The sequence below is a fragment of the Psittacula echo genome (assembly GCF_963264785.1).
Source record: "Psittacula echo genome assembly, chromosome: 6".
In the NCBI taxonomy this organism is placed as follows: Eukaryota; Metazoa; Chordata; class Aves; order Psittaciformes; family Psittacidae; genus Psittacula; species Psittacula echo.
Genome location: NC_137743.1, coordinates 25,636,709 through 25,659,673, shown reverse-complemented (window position 1 = coordinate 25,659,673; position 22,965 = coordinate 25,636,709). Strand labels below are relative to the sequence as shown.

The following is a 22,965-nucleotide window of genomic DNA, read 5'->3' as shown; positions in this document are numbered from 1 at the left end:
TCACATCCTTCCATACATTGCATTTGTTTGGTGTTAAGTCCTCACAACAGACTAGAACAGAGACAGCTGCTAGTTTATTCTGCTGTAGTATTTGTTTAGGGAAGGACCAGCATCACCCTCTCCACCCCATGTGCTTGTAAGAACTCCGTCTTAATGGTGCCTGGATAAACCAAGCCTCTTTGAAGCTACTCACCTCTTTGAGGAGAAACAAATCCTCAATTGTTCCAGCTTAATATAAAGGCACGAAAAAATGACAGGGAGAGAGAAAACAACTGACACAGACTTAAGATGACACAAATTATATTTCTGAACATCACCAAGAAACAAAATGGAACAAATCCATCTACTACTTGTTACTGGAACTGGGCATCACAGCTCTGAATACACTGGGAACTGTTCAGCTTCATTTAAAAAAAAAAAAAAACAAGATTAAAATAATTAAAAAAACACTCAAAACCCAAAAGTTTTCAGGTCATTGTGGTTGAACTCAAGAGACTGATTTAACAGAAGGAAAAGAGATTGCCAATACATTGCCAAAGTCACTGCCATTTGATTCAGTTAAAAAGAAGCAATAAGCCCAGGACTGCATGTGGCAAGTTTTAAGTAGGGACCATCTACATGAAACGCAGACTAGGGCCAAGATTAGCAGAGTACACTGTAAAAATAGGTGAAGGAATTATAGACACAAGATACACCAAGGTACAAGTTCATACAGACCAGTTTTTGCAGCTGCAGCTTCTCCATTCAGTTTCATAAACAAAATTTCTGAAATAACTAATTCCCATGTGCCAGCTACAGACCCCAAGCTCCACAAGTGCTGGTGGCATAATCCAGCTCTGGGCACCACTCAGGACACCTTTCAGTCAGGAGTTTGCTACTCAGAAATGTCTAAAACAGAGCATGCAAGCAGAGAGGTGTCTGCACCAGTACTAGGTGTGATGGTACTTTTGTGACAAGGAATAGCTTCCCTTTGGCAGCCTACAGAAGGAAAGCTGTTGCTTGTTTTCCCTATATTAGCATTATCAAGATGCACTGTGCAGGATTTACCAATGGATATGTTTGTGCATCTTCCAGCTTTGCACTTTAGGCTGCTTAGAAGTGCCCTATGCCTCTTTCATCCCAAAAGAGCATAGGAAAGGCTGGGAAGGAGGAAGAGCTGGAGAGTGGGTCCAGATGCTGAAAGTCATTGAGGCTACTGAAATCAGAGGCTACTATGTTAGAAACACACAGTCTTTGTCTGTGGAAGATAAGTAGCTCTTCTTTGGAAGGGGTAAGAGAGGCACCTCTGTATCCTCCAGCAAAGGACATTCACTGTTTTGGGGTATGGACTGCACAGCATCCAAGTATCTACAATAGTAGCAGAGAGCATTCAGTCTGGCACAGAGCAGGACAGAGGAAACTAAGCTTGGTATCATTTGCAGGAGAGACACTTGTTAGTCTATCGACCATGCACACCTTGACCACTCAGATTTTGTTCTCAGCATTAAAGGTTCCGGAGCTCCCTGGAACCAACAGGTGAGCAGTCAGGCCACCAACCCAAAATGAAAAGGATAATGTATCATCCCTCCATCCTCCCTCAGTATCTCCATAGCCTTGGCCCTTTTCCCTTCAAAAGGCTGCTGCAGAACTTAACTGATCTGTCATCCCAATTCCAGGCAGAATATGGAGCCTTCACACCAGGTCATTAAAGACAGACCTCTTTGACTTGAGGGTGTTTGCCTTGGCCATGGTCTTCGGATAGTGGGACAGGAAAGGTTTCTGCAACTCTGAACAAAGCTTCAAGGACTAGCTCTGAGCATCTGGAATGAAGCCTGCACAGTCCCTTTTACTGCATCACCAGAGCCGAAAAATAGAAAGATGGTAAAAGCAGACAGCTGAAGAATGCCCATGGAAAGTAGCACAGAGTATGCGGGAGTCTCGCCTGGAACACAACGCATTCATCTTTACCCTGGGACCTTTCTCTAATGCTAATAAAGATATATTACTGACATCGCTAAGATAGAGAAAGGGACAAAAAAGCAATGCCTTTTTTTCTTTCTTATCAGTTTGGTAAACGATAATTGCCACTGTGCAATGAGATTAGGCTCAAATTGGAGTAGCATCATAAACCCACGTCATAAATCTGTGACCAAACAGATACTGATAAAGCAAGAGTATTTTTCTAAACCAGGCTACAAAACCAGTCAGTGGCACAGGGTAAGAGATGTTTTTTTATTGTTCACCCAGCAAAACAATAAAATGGAAGATTATTAGATGGGGAGGAAGCAGCTTTGCTGGGCCAAATACCGGTAAACCCTGAAATGTGTCCAGTGTACCTGGCAGTAGAGACAAGCTAGGCAACAGGCTTCTTTGGGTTCTCTTCAATGGGTAACGTATTTACCAAAAAATGCCATTTAGGGTTAACTGAAATCAGTCATCAGATTAAATAAAAAAAGGCAAAAGGCAAAAGCACTATTAACATGAAAACATTTTCTTTCAGCATTTTCAGAAGAGAGGGTTTCACAGTTTTGCTTCAAAAAAACTTGTTATAGCCTAAGTCATAATGTTTTTTGGAAGTGAGAAAGCAACCCTACAAATAAATGCTTCGGTTCAGATGAAAAGATTTTTTTAATGTTTCGGTTTTTCCCTTTTTTATTCCATTGAGGAAAAAAAAATTGTCCTAGGTCACCCTTACAACTTTTTTCGCCAAATTTTTCAGTTCAGCCTGCAAACTGAAAAATCACTGTGGGCACAGCCTACTTAGGAGTTTACTGTCCCTCTTTGTATTTCAATCAGTCCTAAAAGAAAGAAAATGAGAAGTTCATTTCACCAGGTAATACCAACTACAATCAAGCTATTTAAGCACACAAAAATACTGACAATAGGAGGAGTTGTGGCTGTTTGCAATGGGCTGAACATGACCCAGGAGAAATACAAGAGTTCTCCTGGTTCCAAAAAACATTGCCATCTACAAGCTTCCTGCTATACCACCCTGCTCTCATATAAGGCAATTTATAAACTGTGGGTCCAATCCTGCATTTTCAGAGTCTGACTGAGACCTGCTGACACCACTTATTTGCAAGCAATGCAAGATCCAGGGAACCCATCCTACCTGCTCTGCAAAGGGTTCTGGGGGTTGGGATTTTTGGGCTGGGGGAAGCAAATGGAGAGACATGCCGCATCCTCCCCACTAGCAATATTTGAGCATCATTCACGTGACCTGAAAACAGCATCCCTTTTTTTGCAGAGTGTTACCACATCTGCAGGGACAATACAGTACTGGATAGTTGCTTTGCAAGCTCAATAAAATGAAAAGGCCTTACGAGGATCCTTGTTGGGACAGTCATCTGGTTCAAACACAGAAGACAACAAAATCAGTGAAAAAAGCCCACAATAAATTAGGTATCAGCACAGCTTTATAAATGGCCTACAACAACTACTTGCAAGACAAAAAAAAAAAAAAAAAAAAAAAAAAATCACAGCTCTAGTACTTAGAATCTTATCTTTGTTTTTTAGAAAACAATAATCCACAGGTTTTGCATAAAAATAAACATTTTAAACTGACAGCACTATGTTAACTGGATCAACCCGCTTTTTAATATATATATTTCTATGTATATTTAAATGTATTTTTTTTCTATGAATATTTTTTAAAGGATTAATGGGAGTCAAATGCATAAAAATAGATATTCTGGAAAAAAAAAGAAAAAGAGTAATAATAAAGACAACCCCAGTGAAAAAGAAAAAAAAAAAACCAAACAAACGAGGCAGTATTCTAAAGCAACAACTCATCCTACTACTATAACTTGTGGAGTCCAGTCCTTCTGTACTGTGAGCAGCTGCTCCTAAATATTATTGGGTTCTGTAACAGTGATGTAAAAATATAAATTCCTGCATGTGTGGGGTTTTTTTCTAATTAAAAAAAAAAAGGTGGGGGGGGATTGGGTATATAGGACAGATCTTGATGCCTGTTACATTGCTGTAAATAACTGACACACACAGATCATCTCCCCAAGCTGAAACCAGGAGGAACTCCAGTAATTCTTGCATTTATAAGAATATATTTTCTAACCAAAATCTAATCTTTCCCTCTGAACTAAAATTATTAAAAAAATAAAATAAAACCACACACCAAAACAAAGCCCTCCACTTCTGCTCTACAATGTTTGTCTGTTGTCTTACAAATAGTCAAAACAGGTTGGAAAAGTGGGATTTTCAGTAGTGTGTGTTAGCATTCCGTGCATCTTTGACAAAAGCCAGTTCCTAACAGTTAGGAAGATTATTTCCGAGAGTGATTCTGTCCCTTTACAGCAGGAAGTAACCTCACTGTTAAAAAACCATTCAAGGCAAAAAGATCGGGGGGAGTGGGGCACATAAGAAATGGTAATAGCCTGGCCTGTTTGCCATCTGCATCAGTATTCAAGTAAAGTTTAAAGTACCTTTGTGGAACTTTAGAGTCTTGGAGGGTCAGACCAGCTTATTTTAACAAGTGTAATATGCACTCTGAAACAGCCTTATCATCTGTTTGCTTAAACTAAAAGAACTCAAAAACAAATAGAAGCAAAGGAAAAGTATAGGAAAGGTCTCAGCATCGGTATTAGACTGCAGAGTGTCTTCTTGACACTGCCACTTTGATATTCTTGCCTCCTTTTTTAATGCATTAAAATATTATGAAGTCATGCAGCCATTTTAAATTAGTACTTCAAGAGTCCAGTTTTCATAGAGGTTAATTTGATCACCAGCACAGCACTGAAGAAAGCTGATCTAACAATATTTCACTTACAGAATTTGTCAAAGGAAAATAAGAAATACAATTCCACAAATAACAATGCCAATTTAAAACACAGAAAGCAAATTGTTTTTTCCTCAGTGTTTTTGCTCAGACATTCTTTCAGAAAAAAAAAAATAAAAAAAGTCTTCCCTTATCTCTTTCTTTGAAAGCAATTTTATTAACCAGACAGATTTTAGAGCTATCTTTCATCTACATGAATCTAAGTTTTTCTGTAACTGCCTGCAGGGTCTGGGGGGCAGAGAATCCCTTCTCCTACATTTCAGAGCCATCTAAATGGCATCTGCTTGTTTTGTCTTGTATCTTCTCTTGACTTTGCCCATTCCTCTTAGCATTTCACAGGCCAATACTACTGTGAGAATTCAGGTGACTGCGTTTGAACGACCTTTGGACTGAGTGAGCACAGCTTCACACATTTCATCTTCTCCATGCCCTTTCCATGTAGTTTCTTCTGTCTTTACATATACAAAATCATAGTTTGTGTAATATTGTTTTTAAAGGAAGAAAATAAAATACACACACGCACACACACGCATACATTGTATTGGTGAACACTATACACTAAATACTTTTTTTCAACAGCATAACAGAAAGTTTGGCCTACTGTAGGTTGAACACATAGGAAAGGCTGAACTTTCATGGCTGCCATGCAAGCCACCTTCAAGACAAAACAGACAGACCAACCCAAGAGCAAATGCAGTTTCTACTCTCAAGCCATCAGACAAATACTGCCTTTCCAGGGATCAGACTGACATCTAACCAATTCAGTCAATATAGTATTCAGAGAACCACTGTTGCTTCTGCATCAGTCCTCTGAATCCAAATGCTGTTAAAACCAAAGGGGGAAGAGGATATTTGACTTGCCTTATTATTATTAATATGTATATATTTTGGTAACACTTTGAATTTCAATTTACTTCTGAAACCTTGCCCTTTGAGAAGAACACACCCTTTAAGCTAACTTTTTCCCAAGCTTCTGTTCCTTTAAAATTCTCTCTTCTTTTCATTTCGCTGTTCTTTTTTCAATTATCTACCAGAAAACTTGCTTTCTTCCAGCAGAAATGCGTCTGGTGGGCTTGGGCTTTCACTGCACCCGCTCTGTGAAATTTTCTGGGAAAACCCCTCGGCACTGGTCAAGTTCCTTGTGCTGGATCCAGTCAGACTCCTTCACACCCATCAGCCACCCTTCGTCCTGGAGGGGAAGACAGAGATCAGATGCTGAGGGATAGATGTGAGCAGGGATTTTTCTTACAGAGTGCAGGCCAAGGAGGTGTCAAGGCATTATGAAAGCCATGCTAGTATTTGGCTTGGAGACAATTCAGGAAGAGAATGGGAGAATAGCAAAAAATGTTTTCATTCGTTTTAAACAGGGGAAAAGCTACATCCCACCAGAGTTGATACCAAAACTCCTATCTGACTGAGACTGCCTAGAGATAGTGAAATTGTAAGCAGTTAGCAATGTCATAATTTACACCCATGGAAGGAGGAGAGATTCTGTCAAAGAAAAACACTACAGCTACAGGATGTGAATCGCCTATCTTACCTTTCACAATCTACACATGCAGAGAGTGGCATTCTCCATACTCAGAAAAGAGATGGGCACCTCCACAGTGCAACCCACCCCATCCATCTTGAGCACAGGTCTTCGGAAAGGCTGAATCACTCCCTGGAGGTGCTCATTCCCTGCTTTAGTCAGGGCTCCTGGATGGTTAGCATTTCTGAGAGGTGGTACAGGCAAAATGAGTCTTGTTTGCTATGCTGAAATTCTGGTCTGTGAGAATAAGGAGCGAAACCCATCTTCCCAAAACCCAGCAGTCTGTTGGGCTTGATGCAAGGTAAGGTTGGCAAAACTCTCAAACTTCCAAAACAAACCAAACATCTATAAATAGGGCTGAAGAATTTTCAGTGAGGCACATGGGAGTCCTGCTTGGTAGAACCTGCTCAGGGGAGAACCAGCCTTCTCACCCTCTGCCTGCAGGGTGTCTAGCATTGAGACTTCTATTCCATTGAAAGCACATGAGGGAGACAAGATACTCAAGGTGAGAAGGCTGCACTGCTTGCAGCTCATGTGTGCAACCACCCTATTCTCTGCATGCCTTGGAGCTGCCACCATGAAAGTTTCCCTTCAGCATGCAAATATACCAACTTGGGAGTCATTTGCAGTGGGGTAGCCTACACATTAAGACTGCAGCATGAGGCGAGAGAGCTGCATGGGGGACCACTGTCTTCAAACTCAGCCAGCTACTGTGCATCCACTCCCCTGGGCAAAGCATGCACCAGGCTTATTTAAAGGTATGTTATAACATTCAACTACATAACTTGCCAGGACAGAAAAGCTCAGGCAACCAGATGGTCTAAGCTGTGGGGAAATGGGGCATGTATGTATGTGGCTAACACAGTTTTTCTGACACTTCTGCTCTCCTGTAACCGTTAAGAGTTACCTGGGCATTTACTCATGGCCAAGCAACACCTCTCTTAGAACATGGTTTAAAAAACATACCTGCAAGTGTAGGAGCAATGCAGCCCTCACCAGGGGTGATCCATGGGGCACATATTGCTTTCCGCTGCCATTTTCCAGATTTTGCCCTCTTGTTCTGTTTTCTGCACATTTCATGTGACAGCACCTCAGACCAGCCATGGTATCTAAGTTCCCTGCTCCTTGCAGGCTGTACTGGATGTCTGCAGGCTCAGTTAGCCTTTGTGGCTACCTTAGATTTGAGCATTCAGGGGATGCCATGGGAATGGCTTGAGATGGGAGCGCATCTGCAGCAGCCAGCTGCAGGGGCTGCAGAAGGACTGACATGCCATAAATCAGGAAGACAAACAACAAAGCAGAACACACTGGGCCCAAGTGTCTGGAAGGCAGCTTCCAGCTCACAGCACAGTGAGCACAAACGCTCATCTGTTTTCACAAAGCATCTGTGCCATACAGCATGCATCATTCCTACTGCATCCTGCCAGAAGGGTCTCTTCAGCTGCAGGGATTAGACACAAGGACCCAGACTGATCCTTTCAATTCTGAAACATGTCACATGAAGTGCCAACTTAGAAGCAGTGCTGCCCTCAACCCTTTCTTCAGTCAAGAGAGATGAATCCAGGTCTGGCTGATGTACCTACAAACTGACACCTAAGCTGCAAGATTGGGACACGGCTCAAAATCTATTATCCTAAGCTTCCTCCACTCACGTGCACAGTTCATGCACATGTTAACAGCTATCATTTTCTGGCTGGGTATGGTTAAGGTTAGGGAAATGAGCTGTAGGACAGGATACACTGTAGGAGAGTTAGAGGGCTTCCGTGCAGCTACAGCATCATGTTAGCAACACTCAGAGCTCACCCTCTGCAGCTTGGAGAGTCTCGAGTTCATGGCTGTTGCACCCACATCCAGCTAGAGTGCAAACATAGGGCATTGAAAACCTTTGCTCCACAAATGCCATCTCCTACCACAGAAACTAGAGGAGTTGCCACTCATTTCCAATCCAGACAGCTTTCTGAGAAAGGAATGCTCACAAATGCTTGTGTCGGGCAGACCTACTCAGTGAAGAGTTTTGTCTCCAGAAGAAATCACTGCCTCTCCCCTATAAAACCCTTCCCCCTAGAGCACCTAGCTCTGTGGGAACTGCTGGCACATTATAGCTCCCATTTCACAAGCAGCAGCAAGATCTGCCTCCATAATTCAAAGCCAGTAGCTGAACCACAAAGAGGATCTCCTGTGACCAGTACACCACATCACTTTCCCTCTACACCTTGTAGAATCTAGATGTTGTCTGGGCTTGGACAAACCCAAAGAGCTGGTGACTACTGAATCAATTTGGAGAATTCACTTCCTTTCCTGAACAGAAAGCTAGAGACACGAGCATGAATTTTATTAAATCACCACCTCCCTTAGCCAAAGTGGTAAAACTGCTGCAGACTTTATCAGCTGGAAGCCCTCAAACACAGCAAGTGAGGAAGATTTATTCAAAGCATCTAGAAATAGCTTAAAGAAAACCATCACCATTTAAATTCAGGCCTGAGATGGACCATTAAGACTACTCTGGGGCTAAGCAACCTGCTCCAGCGCTTGATTCTGCTGCCATCTCCTGACCAAACACTCTCTTCCTGAAACAGGCACTGTTATGCTGAAGTTATGAGGCACCATCCATAGCAAGCTGCTTTCCCAGAGCCCCAGCAATTTCTCAAAAGGGGAGAAAATATCATCATAAGCTGTGGGTCACTCCTGCCAATACCACAGTCTGCACTGCAGTAGTCACAGGGAATGCATCAAGTTTAGAAGCAGTGAGGAGGCAAAACATGAGCTCTGTTGGGCTCCCTGATCAAGAAAGCCATTCTATTGGCTCTAATGCCTGACAGAGACAGGAAGCCATGGCTATTTTACATGCTTTATGCAGGATAATGTCTCCACTTTCCAATAACAAGCAGAGTCCTCCCTTCCGTAGCAGGAAGCCAATCTCAAGCCCAAGGACAACCAGCCCCCACAACAGCTCCCAGCCACAAACTGATGGCTCTGCATCCAGCCAGACGACTGTTAGTGGAGGAAGAAGCAGCTCTGGAAATCCCCCTGGCTCCTAGCCTGTCTTTCCCACTCACCTGTTCCTCAGGGTTCTCAAAAGGAATCACAAGCACCACATCCCCAGCCTTCAGCTGCAGCTCATCACTGTCGGTGGCTGTGTAATCATGCATGGCCTGGACCTATGAGGAGAGGAGAGAAAAGCTTGGGTGAGGGCCAGCCTTCTCTCACCCAACTCTGTAATGGGTAGCAGGCTTTCCACTTCATTGGATAATTTAGGTTGGAAGGCACCTTTGGAGGCTAACAACATGCTGCTCAAGGCAGGTCAAGCCCGGATCACCAATGCCACAGCTATGGGAATAACCACTTAGCTAACCTGATGGCTACATGCTTGTTCATATAAGCTGGCATGCAGCTCACCTTTGCCACAAGGGCACCCTGGTGTGTCTCATTCAACATGCTATGCATCAGCACTTCCCCGTCCCTCCTTAGGAGGTTTCAAGTACCACAGTATGGGCCTAAAAACCTCACAGGGAAGAAAACCTGTATTCACTTGAACAGTGCCCTCTTTTGTTTTTACCAGCTGCACTGCAAGAGTATTATTATAGCCTCCCATGTGTCAGAGCAAGCAGAGAGAGGAAACAGGGAACAGTATCAGTCTGGATCTTCACCACCAGAGACAGAAATAACTGTGGCAGAGAGAAAGAGGGATTTTGTTATACAGCACAGCCAGATGTTTAGACACCAATGCTCTTACTACAGTCCTTTGAAGCACCTGGAACTGCACAAAGGTGGGTTGCTGGAGAGGAAGGTGTATCTCTCCTTCAACTTCCTTCCTCACTTCTTACGTGGCACGGTCCATGGCCATGCTGAGTGAAAGTGGTTGATTCATTACAGGGAAAAAAAAAATCACTAGGAACTCTGCCCCACCACCATGCACTCACCTTGAATAGAAAACCTGGGGGCATGTCAGCTCTTTCAGATGAAGCTCCTTCCACAGTGCCATTGACGGTAGCAGGGAAAGTTTCCACAACAACAGCAGGCAGAGAGCTCTGGCAGGCAGCAACAGCGAAGAAAGGATTAAAAAAAAAGTCATTGAGAAAAGAGAATCCATCTAAACCTGCAGCACCGAGTCCACCCTGGCAGATCCACACCCCAAATCTACCCATAGCTTCAGGGGGTTTTCCCAGCACATCAGTCAGTGACAAAACACTCCAAAGGATGGCAGCAGTAAGAAAACAGGAGAGGTGAGCATGTCTTCCTTCGCCTAAGGTGGCAGAAGGGCAGAGCAGACTTAAGACTTTTTTTCTGGGACTATAATGCCCAGCAATCCCCATTTGCTGCAGTCATGACATAGTTCTTGTAAAGTCCTCATGGAACAGACAACTCAAATGTGACAGCCAGTAGGAATCAAGTGGCCATGAGATGGGATCTACTCCAGTCCTCTAAAAAAGTGGAAGTGTCAGGGAAAAAAAAAAAGCCCTGGATATTCAGGAGAATAGAGAATAGGAGAATAGGAGAAAAGAGCCCAGAGGACAGGGTAGGTAAAGTTAATGGCAAGCAAAGAGGATTCCAGCAGACAATGCATGCGTAACACAGCTTGGGCTGTGAGCTGGCTTCACAATATGGGTGAAGGGACAGTTCTTTTTGTGCATCTACCAGCATGGCATTTCACAGATAAAATGCAAAGGCTAAGTCTGGTTTCTGAATAACAGCATTGTAACTGCTGGGGTGGGAGGGATGTGTTTTTCCAAGCAGCCACATGTCTCTTCCCAGTCCAGCCTCATGCATCTGCTGTATGACAAAGGGATGTGATGGAGAAAAGGAATTGCTGTCCCTTGAGGTGCTTACCGGTCCTGAATCAGCTTCAGTTTTAGATGGTTCAGCTCCAGCTGCTGCTTCTGATCCAGCTGCTTCAGCTCCGGCATGGGCTGCTTCTGCAGGCTGCAATACAAAAGTTATATAGGTGGAAAGTTACGCTCATTATGAGTGCGTACAGAAAAGCGTAGCTCAGGCTGCCCAAGTGCTCTATGCTGTTGACTGCTGCCATCTGCTGACAAATAGGTGAGAAACCTCAGGGTCTTGCTAGGCATCTGTCTCCCTCTTGCTCTGCCACCCAGTGAAATCACAGTTAAAGCCTGCATTCCCCCACTTCAGCCATGCAGCAGACAGTACTCCAGAAGAAATCAATGAAACACGAAAAATCCCGTGCCTGTTTTAGTTCTCACCATCTAAATTGCAGACCTACCTTACACAGTAACAGCATCTATTATTATATATACATTGCCCATTTGTATGTGAATACAAGTTCACTTGCATGCCAAGGGACAAGGCTTTCTCAATAGCCTACTTCAAGGATCAACAATCAAGGAATATTTAAACCTTTGCATACTCTTAGAAAAAAAACAACATAGAAATTTCCACATATGGAAATTAGTCTGGACCCAGCACGGACATTAGCACTGAATCAAACTGAATTGAAAACTGTGTTTTCGCCAAATTTTATTTTGGATAGACCCAAAGAATCATGAATTTGGATTCTGTTGTGAATATTCTATTACTAAGAATTTGCTGTGAATATTCCACATGGCACGTGCATGCATTTGTGTTGGTGGAAAGAGGTGCATTTTTCTAATGCAAAAAAAGCTGCCACAACCAGGAAGAAATATTCAGTATAACCTACAAATCACAAACTGGCATAGACTGTTCTAGGAAGCCCAGGGACAGAAGATTCTGTGTACAAATATCCAGTCAAACACCTCTGACACACTTCCAGTGGTTCAAGTCTTTATTCTCCTTGACTGAAGTCAGGCTAACTCCGTATTAACACAAAACTAAAGATATTCATTTGCCCCTTCCAGAAACTGCAGCAACGCAGAAAATAATGTGGATCTGGTAGCATCAGTGCTGCAGATCAGCCCCTTGGGAGACTGGCCAAGAAGCACCTAGGAAGACCCCCGACAAGAATCTCGGGGATCTAATATGCAGCCCATCATAGCCAGTCTATATCCATTTGCTCTCTATACCTGATAGCACACATGCCTCTTTGCAAAATCTAACCAGATACCCACTTCATACTTGCACAATAGATCACTATAGAGAGATTTACCATTTTTAATACATGTGAATAAACCAGCTTTAGCATGCCTTCATGCTTCGTACATTTGGTAAACACATGTTGATCTGGTTTCAGCAGGGATAAGAGTTAATTTTCTTCCTAGTATCTGGCATAGCACTGTGTTTTGGATTTAGGATGAAAGTAAGGTTGATGACACACTGGTGCTGCTAAGCAGTGTTTGTACAGGGTCAAGGCCTTTTCTGCCTCTCACACCACCTCACCAGTGAGCAGGCTGGGGGTGCACAAGAAACTGGGAGGCAACACAGCCAGGAGAGCTGACCCCAACTGACTCAAGGGATATTCCATACCATTATACTCCACGTAACATATAAACTTCAGGGAAAGCTGGCTGGCAGTCCTACTCAGGAAAAGGCTGGACATCAGTCAGTTGGCAGTAAGCAATAGCTTTTCATTTGCATCACTTGTTTCTCTTGGGTTTTATTCCTTTTTATGTTATTTTGCTTTTCATTGCAATTTTGAAATTATTATTCTCATTATTATTTTAATCATTAAACTGTTCTCATCTCAACCCAGGAATTTTCTTACTTTTACCCTTCTAGTTCTCTCCCCATCCCACCAGGGAAGGGTAAGAGGACAGCTATGTGGTGCTTAGGGGCTGGGGTTAAACCACAACACACATACCCTTGAATACAACCACGTGAAAAACTAGGCATTGTCCAGATTTCTTAATACTGCAATTCTCATAGTTCTAACCCTACAAAAGCCAAGTGAAAACCAACAACCATGGTAACCCTTAACTCTATATCCATCTGGATACTAGCCATGCACTGGCTCAATGCTCTAAGTATTTTTCTAATAACTGCAGTAATACAGACAAAATAAATTCTTGATTTAACAAAAAGCCATTATTTTACCTTTAGCTGTTCCACTGATGCCATTTAACACATGCTTGCCTCTCCTATTACACCCTTTCTTATGTCTCCTCATCACCATGTCCACAGGCCTATATTGCCAGAGAATATTATGAACAGCAGAGCTATTCTCATCCTGCAGAGGATTCCCACAGCAGCTTTGGTACTGCTAAGGTAAACGTATGCATTTGAAACGCTATAAAGGCTTCTCCTGTTTAGTTACATTCATTCCTAAGTTGCTTTTTATTTGGATTCCAGGAGAACTGGAAATGGACAGATGCCAGCCCAACTCTATCTGGCCCAACATGGCTTTTATGTGGACAAGTGAAAAGGAGATCAATGTGAGCTTCCTTTTTAAAATCACCTAATTTGCAAGAATGATATTTAATAACCGGAGGAACCGAACCTAAACTAAAACCCTGGATTGCAATAAAGGGTGTTTTCACGTCAGCTACTTATTTTTCTATTTTGTGTACCTGTGAGCATCTCAAGGCCTACAAAAGTATTCAGAGTCTTGGAAAGATGCTATAGGGACAAGAGGAGGAATTGCTCACTGCTGTTGCCAGGTTTTAAAGCTTTGCTTATTCCAATAGCAGCATCGTACACACCAAACACAACTTTCCTAGTCTGCAGAACTAAGCAAGTTCTGCTGCATCCAAGATTCTATGCAGTTATTAACGTCACAGCATATGGGACTATGTAACCATGCAACAGGCCTCCTCTCATCAACAGCTAAGAACAACATTAGAGCAAAATCACTTCAGTAGACTTGAAGAGCAAGAGGATTCCCCGGCTATAAGCAGCTCTGCTCTTTAGCCAGGTATAGTATGCCAAGGTGGTAACTGGCACAGTGGGAATATGTTGTCGGGTAACGTTCCCCAGTTGATTAAATTGTTCTTTGAGTGAAATCAGTTTCCAGGGTGGAAAAAAATAATAACCCAGAACACTTTTTATGCCCAGACTGTAAGCACAGCTTAATCAGCTGCAGTCATACCTCACCCCTGCCCATCCACTTGAAAGGCATAAGATGCTTCCTTGCAAAAACATAGACTTCTTTTCATTCTTACTAAGACAGACTGACAATGCACATACAGGGGAATGACAGATGTTAAACACTGATGGCTGATAAAACAGACAAAGGAAATCTCTTTCTCGACACGACCCGAACTCATATGAAGCAGAGCACACTGGCCACAGAGAATCTTCAGGACAGACTCTCAGCTAGGGTTAACTCATGTCTTCCCAGGTACAGGCTCTAGGTGGTGATCTGCCCCTCAAGAATGAAAAGGTTGGCAGCACTTGCTGATTGGCAAGATTCCCCAGCATACGCCAAGGACAAGTGCCTACATCTACACCATGGTGTTGCCAGCTCAAGTAGCAGGTCTGAATACCGGAGAGTTGTCTGTCCACACAGATGGCTATTTGTCCAGAGAGGATCAGAATTTGTGCTTGAAATATCTCCCAATGGGCTAATCTACAGCAACCTGAGACCTTCCCAGGCCCGATATATCTAGAGGGTATAAATGAGGGTTTGGCTGTGGTACAGATGCAAAGCATACGTAGGGTCTCTCTTGTCAGCAAGCTCCAAAGCCGAGGTTGAGGCAGATGCCTGGTGAGTCTTGGGCCTGTACTTAACTTTCAGTGTAGACATACACCGAGCTGATTCACATCAGCCTTTACGGCAATGATGGTCAATAAAATAGCAAACACCACAGATAATTCCAAACGTGTATGTATACCCAATGGTACAGGCAGTAAGGATGAGGGGCAGCTGAAGCATTTATGCATTGCACATGAGACCAACAGGTAACACTGAGGAGTGGAGGGTGAAGATGATGCCACAGTGGGGTTAAGTTTGAAAACATCATAGCATCATGCTAAAGGAAAGATGAATGAGTTAGCAGGGAAAAGCAATGGATTTGTGTGCTGGTGGAAACTTAAGTTTCAGAGTGTCAAACCTGACTTGCAAATATGTGGGTGCCCTTGAGGCTTCATGGAAAGTGCAAAAGTGGTTTCAGCAGCACGTAGAGCAACTTCAGTTTGGGGTGTGCAGAAAGGAAAAGCAGCAAGGGAAAGGAGACAGGTATGATGTCTGGCACACGGCACATGCACAGTAAATGATGAGATGAAAGCCATATGAAGTTCTTACCTCCCATAAATCCCAAGGTAAAGACTAAGCATGTCAAAGAGCAACAAAAATAAAACATGTTTATATGTGATTATTTCAGTGAATACAAACATTACAGATGCTGATCAGACTGAAGCAGACATACACATTCAACAGCACTTATCCCTGCATGTTTTAAAAATATTCTTTTAGTACCTGAATTTATTCACCCTTCTACACTGCATATTCAAATGTATATTCTACACTGTACCCATTCTACAAATGTACCCTTCTACACTGCATATTCAAAATGCATTTGAGTAAGGGTGGTTTTCCCCCTCTGGTATGAAGTGAGACAGCCAAGCTACATTTAGTTATCAGTGGCAGACCACATAGCTAGAAAAGAAACAAACCCAAGCACCTCATGAGTTTGTGGTCTATGAGGGTTAAATATGCTCCCCTATATACACATCCAATAGCATCAGTGCAATTTCAGAACAATTTCAACTAGTGTCTTTGGACAGTAGTGAAATATCTTAACCTCTTTTGCCACAGTGCCCACTCTATAGGAAGTAGATTTGCTTTCAAGTCAAGGTGGCTTTTGCTAGGTTTTCTGCTGTAGTTAGCACTAGAAAGTATTGATTTAAGACTCTTTCTTTTAATGACTTCTGAAGCTAAAAATACATGCATTAAAACTCCAAATATGCTATTACTGAGCAGTTTTGAAAAACCTACTGAGTGCCTAATATTTGTTTCTTCCTGGAAGGGTAAGAAATAATTCTAGTTTAAGTTAAATTTATACTCATTTCCTGCATCAGTTTACCCAATAATAAAAACAAAACAAAACAAACAACCCAATAAATATTTTAAAAGAAAAAAAAAAAAAGACTATCCTGGCATGCAGCTTGTTCTGTCAGACAAGGAGGCACAAAAATCTGCCCACTTAAAGTTCCAGAAAGTGGTAGTTTGCCATACTGGTGTATATCAAACTAAGATACTAACTTGCAGATGCACTATTTTAATTTAGAAGAATCAAATGCTTAATGTTTGATCTCTCTAATAAGAGAGGTCTTATTGCTATAAAAATCTGTGTCATACAGGCCTATCTGACATGATGATACTGCAGAAATACTGTAAACATCTCAATTATGTTTATTACAAATTTTAATGGCAACCACAGGCAAAAAATTACCATTCAATACATATGAAATGGAAAGTCTCAGTGAGGACAACAGCCAAATTCAGGATGCACTTCAAAGCCTCCAGCTGCTTAGACATAGAATGAAGTACAGTCCACCTGCCTTTGAGAGTGGATAGGACGAGGTAGAGGCAAGACCAGAATTAGGCATCTTCCTTTTTGATACTGCATTGCACAGCACTATGCTCAGGCAAGAAGCTGCTATATTATGTCCAGAAAAAGAAAGGCTTCACATCATTTGAATATCCATCTACAGCTTTATTCACCTTCAGTAACTGCAGATTATTAGAGTGTCCGTTTATTAAAAATTCCCTTTGAGAGCAATTCATAGCAGGAGCACAGAACAGAGGCTGAATTCCCATCCACAGAGTAACAGTTTAAATCCACATAGCATACAGAGGATGCTAATTCAGGGACGGACGTACATTGGTTTGAACACGCTGTCAATCAATAGATCATCAGAGCAAAGGACAAGCATCCCACAAACACCTAGTGTCAGACTTTGGCCAGGATAATAGCCACTTGATTCTCTCTGGACTTACACATCCCGCAGAGAAGACCAAGGTACCCATCTGCAAGGCACAGGTCTGGGCACCCAGCCCAGCCACCCACAGCTCAGGTCCACATTATCATTCACAGAGGTGCAGGTCATGCCACACTTGGCAACAAGTCAGTTATGAAGAGAGAAGGAACAGTGATATGAACCAACCTGGGAGGCAGGTGTGGGGGTCTTCCCCACAGTGGCATCTGGTTTAATGGGATCAAAATCCAGATCCAACAGGCTGGCTCCCTCCTGGAAGGGCCCAGGGGCATCAAACTTGGCAGCAGTGAGGAAGAAAAGCAGTATGAGCATTAGACATGCACACACACACACACAGAGTAGAAGGAGGGTACGTGATATCCAGGAGCTAAGGCTGCAAGCGCAGAAGACATGGTGGTACTGCTCGGTGCCTATAATCACAGGCAGTTCACATGGGTGCTACTGGAAACCAAGCCTGAGTCTTTTCCACAGGACTCATTCACCTTCTACCCGGCCAAATGAGCTGACATGGTATAAGCACCTTGACCTGCTGTCATCAAAAGGATCATTGCCACTGATGACTCAGAATGGCTTCTCTTCTATTTTATATCTATTCCCCATAGCTCATCCAGCTGCCTTTGTACGGAAGGCCCAAGACAGACTCTCTCAGCCACATACAGAACAGCCGCCATCCCTATAACTTATCTCAGGAACATGAATCCAGGCAGAAAACCACTCAAACTGCTGGAAAGCCAGTCTGAGACCTCAGAGCTAACTCCCAAAGCTCCTAACTCCCTCCTGCCTTCCAAGACAGAGACACAGAATATGGCAACCCATTCAAGCTAAGGTATTTGAACCACTCCCCAATCCAAAAATGTTTTCAATGGTTCCCATTTTTGGACATCCCAGAAACATGCACACAAGTCTTCTAGCAAAGCATAATTTCAGAAGCTTTGCTCATCTCTTCAAAGTCAGCAGAATAACTGTGATTAACACTCTAGCTAAAGACAGCACATTCACTGATTACCATTAATAAAACAGCCACTAGAAAAGACATGAGCCACTAGCATTTAAAAACAAACTATCACTTTTGGGGGTTAGATTTATTCTAACCACTACAAGACACACCTTTCTACCCAGTGTCAAAGGAAGCTACTCTGTCCAGGAAGTCCAGGAAGATTTGCCCTTGTTTCCACTGAGCTCTCAGCTCACTGGCCGCACTGCTTCAGCTACCTTTCCAACATCACACAGAGTGTGGCAGGTTGGTCTTCACAGTTTTATCACAGTCCTACAATGAAAATTAACTCCTAAAAAGTAGCAAGAGACACCATTTAAGAGAAACTTCTCTGAATACAAACCACACCACCATAATTTTCACCTCCTCTGGTTTCTTCTTACTCCAATTCTCTTCTGTATTTTCCCCTCCCTTATGAACACCTCTTTTTGAGATCCATAGGGATGAGGACAGGGAACCAATCTCTCCTATCTTACAATAATAAACCCTGACCATATGCAAAACCAACTGGTATTCTAGTACACCCCTCTAGCACATCCAGGCCATCCATCAGAGAGGCTCCAACACCAATCTTCACTTTTGTTTAGTAGTGAGACATCAAAGGCTCCAATCATGGAACATTTCTACCTGCCAATTAAGACTTACATGCAAGGGCTAGCACACTTTACCCAGATCTCCAGAACTCATTGGAGCTAAAACATCTAATAGGAATGGCCCTGGGCCATGCATTGAACACTAGTGCCTGTTGGGTGCTTCAGTGAATATTGTTCTGGCAACCAGAGTCTTCCCTCAGACCCCCATCTAACTGAAAGTCATAGCAGTTCTCATCCTGGGTCAGAGCACTGACCAGGTGCAGAACAGTATGTCTGAGAAAAGGCTGGCATTCACATGGAAATACATGATACAAACCATGGGGCAGACAGAGCTGTCTGTTATGATACAGGATATAAGGAAACACAGAAAAGATAAAGAGTTGCTCAACTGCCTGTGGTCCTCAACTTCCAATACTGCTGTCAAATCATCTTTCTGCTCTGCAAGCTTTACTTATCGCAATGCAAAATCTGACACAGAGTTCCTTTCCTCCCCACTCTACCTCTGCTTCTCAGCAGCTGGATGGAAGGTGGCAAGCCAGAGGCAATGGAGCAGCATGATGCAAGGAAGAGTTAGAGAATGCGTCACAGATGAGCATCTATAGAAACATTACTTGTGTTTTAACAAGCATTTAGGTAAAAAAAAAAAAAATATATATATATACATGTGCTTATATATATTTAAAAAAAAAAAAAAAAAAAACAGAAAAAAAGTAGATGCAGGTATCTCATGATACAGCCAGAAATCTGGTCAGGCTCCTATATATGTAAGGACTGCCATTTTCCTAGATCCAACACAGAATTCCCTACCTGGGCATCCTCTCTTGCAGTGATGAAAACCACAAGGAAAATAAAGAGGAAAATACATTATTTGAAAATGGTTTTCCTTTTTGTGGGCTTCAAAAGGTGCCACAAGAGAAGAATATTCTGACAGGAACCACTGGGTGGGGAAGAGTGACAGACTGTATCAGCAGTCCTAAATTCACAGCAGGCACAGTCCTGCTCACCTAAACTGGAGGTACCTATCCTTTGCAGTGAATTTCATGTAGTTCATGTTGACCTTTCCTATGTAGGTGAAGGCTTTAAACCACAAAACCCACGTATGAAGGCATAGAGAGCACAAAACTGACTTTCTCAGAACTAGCAGATGCCAGGGCCAGCACTTGGGGATGCAAAAGAGCAGAAAACACATGCTTCATCCACACCCAGCATCAGTGGGTCTGGACAAAGCATAATGTGGGATATGAGGAGAGCCATACTCCATGTCATTGCTACTGAACAAATGCAGCAATTACTTTCTGGCATCTTCACCAGTTTCATTTCTCCTGTTTCTTCAATGAACAAAAGCTCTCAAAGGGCAACGTGTTAGTCAAAGCTGCCTTCCAGCCACCCTCCCCTCTAAGTTAGCCTCCCTTTCCCTTTGAGGTCCAATGTTGATCATGCCTTCCTCCTTCACCTGACCAGGTTTCATGGCTAGACACCTCCGAAAAGAAGAAAGGTTGAAAGGAAAAGTTCAGAGGCAGAGAAATATAAGGGAGGGCATAGCAGCTAACCTGCGAAGGGGTTGTCACACTTATCTCGGGGACAAAACTGTCATCAAACAGACTGATGATGTTCTCCTGCTTGATCTCCTTGGAGGGGGTGACTTTTGGAGGCGGAGGCACCGGAGGCCCTTTCCTCAACTGCATGCAAGTGAGCACATGGCCACAGCACAGACGGCGACACCCAAAAAAACGAGAGACAGGAACCAGGTTAGCCACAAAAACTGAAGGTGGGGGAAATCACAACCACAGGCACAGAGCAGGGTCCAATCAACTCCATCTGAAGAGAGAGGGAGGGAGGGTGAATGGCTTAATTGAAACAAAACAAAAAAAAACCAAACAACCACACGCCTCCAGAGAAGGTTTGGCATCATTAGTTACACTTCAGCCCACAGCTGAAGTTTCCCTCTGCAGAGGAGAAGCGTAACACAATTAATATGCATTGACAGTACATGCATACATAATTAAAGCATGTGCAACCTTCAAAAGAACCACTGGGAAGGGAGCAGATCAGTTACTGAGAACACAATTCAATAGACCAGGCCAGCACTGCCTCCCTTTGCCATACTTACCATACCTAAGGGAATGAGAGATCAGACTGAATTTGTCCTATTATCTGTAGGTGATCATGAGGACAGACTCTGATCTGCCCGGTATTGGTTCCCTGGTGCACTTGTTATCAGCATACGGTAAGGTCTAAAGGAGCTCTTGATAGCTTCTTACCTCTTCTCAGCTTTAGGCAATAACAATTCAGACTCCTGAGAAGCCATGACTGCTGGAGGCCCAACTGCTCTCAGTTTCACCAATGAGCATTGACACTAATGAAGTCAGGTTTCCCAAATGGAGATCCCAAAGAAAGCATAACAAAGTCAGACCCTGCAACTCTAACATGTCCTAATACCCACTCAGACTCAGCCTGACACTGCATTCTGCATCCACAACCCTATGGGAGGCCACGGTAGACCCTCCCTACACGAACCCATCCCTATCCTTTTCACATTTTCTTGTGCGCAAGCCTTCAGTGATCATTTCTAGAGCAAATCAAACTTTGAGAGGCTGCTGCTGTGTTGGAACAAATCAGCCATACAAGTTCCCAGCACCACAGCAATGCTCAGCAATAACAATGCTTTCCGTTTACAGTGATATTTTACAGTTACTTGATCTTCTCATTACACCTAGGATCCCAAGGCAGCAAGACTCTGCCAGTAAGCACCCAGTATATCAGTGTGAGGCCCAGATCCAAAACACAAGAATCCCCGACCCCTAGTCCTGTGTTCACACTCTTCCAGAATGTAACTGAGTTCTACAAGACATTTATTCAGATTGCTAAGGATATGCCTAGTTTTTCTACTGGGTTCACCTACTTTACAGAGTGTGAGTATGCGAACACACATTTTCCACTAAACAGATGGCATGGGGAAATAATGAAAGTAGTGTTTTCACTTCCAACTTCTCACTGTTTGCAGAAGGTGGCGTGTCCATATTCCCCAAGAACAACCACTGCCTGAAAATCCCCTGCTTGACAGTTGCAAGAAGGGACCAGAAATCTCAGGGAAAAGCTATTCTCAGTACAGAGCCACCACCTGCAGAAATGGGAAGCTCCTATTACAAACTCTACAAAAAGGTCCTGACACTTCTGCTATTTCTCAAAAATAGTCAGTCTCCTTCCTTCCAATGCACTAGCATCTTGAAGACCACCACTTCCACAGCGTCCAGCATTACCTCCAACAGCAGTTTAAAACCACATTTCAAAGACAACAGGATCGCATATTCATGTGGGGTTGTACCTGGAAATTCATCAAGCACAAACGACTTTGCCACTTACAAGAAAAGAAACGCTCTAAATTTTTTCTGCTGACTTGGATCCCAAAAAGCTTCACCTTTCTAAATTCAACTTAGTTTCACTGGTTTCAAAGTGTCATTGCAGCATTTCAGTGGTGTAACTGAGAGCAGAAGTCTGACCTTTCAAATTTCGCAGACTCCCGAAGTCTGTGTCATCATAAAATTACTCAGTGTAGAGACCTGACAGCAGTCACTTCTTCCAAAAGACAGAAATAAGCTGGTTTTGAGAATTAAAGAACAGCAAGAGTAAGAGTGAATATGGTTTTGGCATAGGGAACAATTCAAAATTTAGTATTTATTTTATTTCTCTTGTTTTGCTGTCTTTCTCTCCACAGCTTTTGCATTAGTATTTCAGACTGTAGAGGCCAGAGAACTGTACTTGCTTGTTGCTTTTTGCTCCATCCTCCCCCAGAAGATGAGGCCCCTAGTTTCTCTAGGAGGACCCTTGAACTTACCCATTGGCCAAAAGTAATAACACCTGTGAAGATTTTGAGTATAAGTCTGAAGATTTCAGTCAGAACTGTTTAGAGAGTGGACACTTCTGCTTTACAACTGGCTGGCAAGATGACACACACTTGGTTTCTAGACTTTATCTGTACAGGTACCAAGCTTAGGTCTTGGTATGAAACCCTTGTCCTTGTCTTCCCTCCCTCTAGAGCCAGCTCCATCTCTTAGCACCTAGTACGAATATGGAGTGGAGTTCTTGCTCTTCACTGTAGTGAGGCTCGGAAGAATGAATTAAATACAGGTTGGGAAAGAGCTGCCAGGCGGTGGCAGCATAAGCTGCAAATATCATTTCAGACTTGCCTCTAGCCCATCTAAGGTTCCAGCCAGGGCTGCACTGGAATATTCTGCTTGCTCAACATGGGGTGCCTCCAGCCCCA

At 43.0% G+C, this 22,965-nt stretch overlaps 1 protein-coding gene across 5 annotated transcripts in view; it reads right to left on the bottom strand.

Annotated features, from left to right (window-relative positions):
- Positions 1-5,852: 5,852 nt before the first annotated feature.
- Positions 5,853-22,965, bottom strand: part of BIN1 (bridging integrator 1) — a gene marked incomplete at both ends in the record, with an annotated part of 92,255 nt that continues 75,142 nt past the window's right edge. For 2 of the 5 annotated variants that reach the window (XM_080621488.1, XM_080621489.1), the window contains 7 exons: positions 5,853-5,960; positions 9,359-9,460; positions 10,223-10,330; positions 11,130-11,222; positions 15,418-15,441; positions 17,283-17,390; positions 20,252-20,380. In XM_080621488.1, the coding sequence (XP_080477614.1) occupies positions 5,853-5,960; positions 9,359-9,460; positions 10,223-10,330; positions 11,130-11,222; positions 15,418-15,441; positions 17,283-17,390; positions 20,252-20,380 (672 nt within the window). The remainder of the gene's footprint in view (positions 5,961-9,358; positions 9,461-10,222; positions 10,331-11,129; positions 11,223-15,417; positions 15,442-17,282; positions 17,391-20,251; positions 20,381-22,965) is intronic. The other 3 variants (XM_080621491.1, XM_080621492.1, XM_080621490.1) reach the window with 2 other exon arrangements.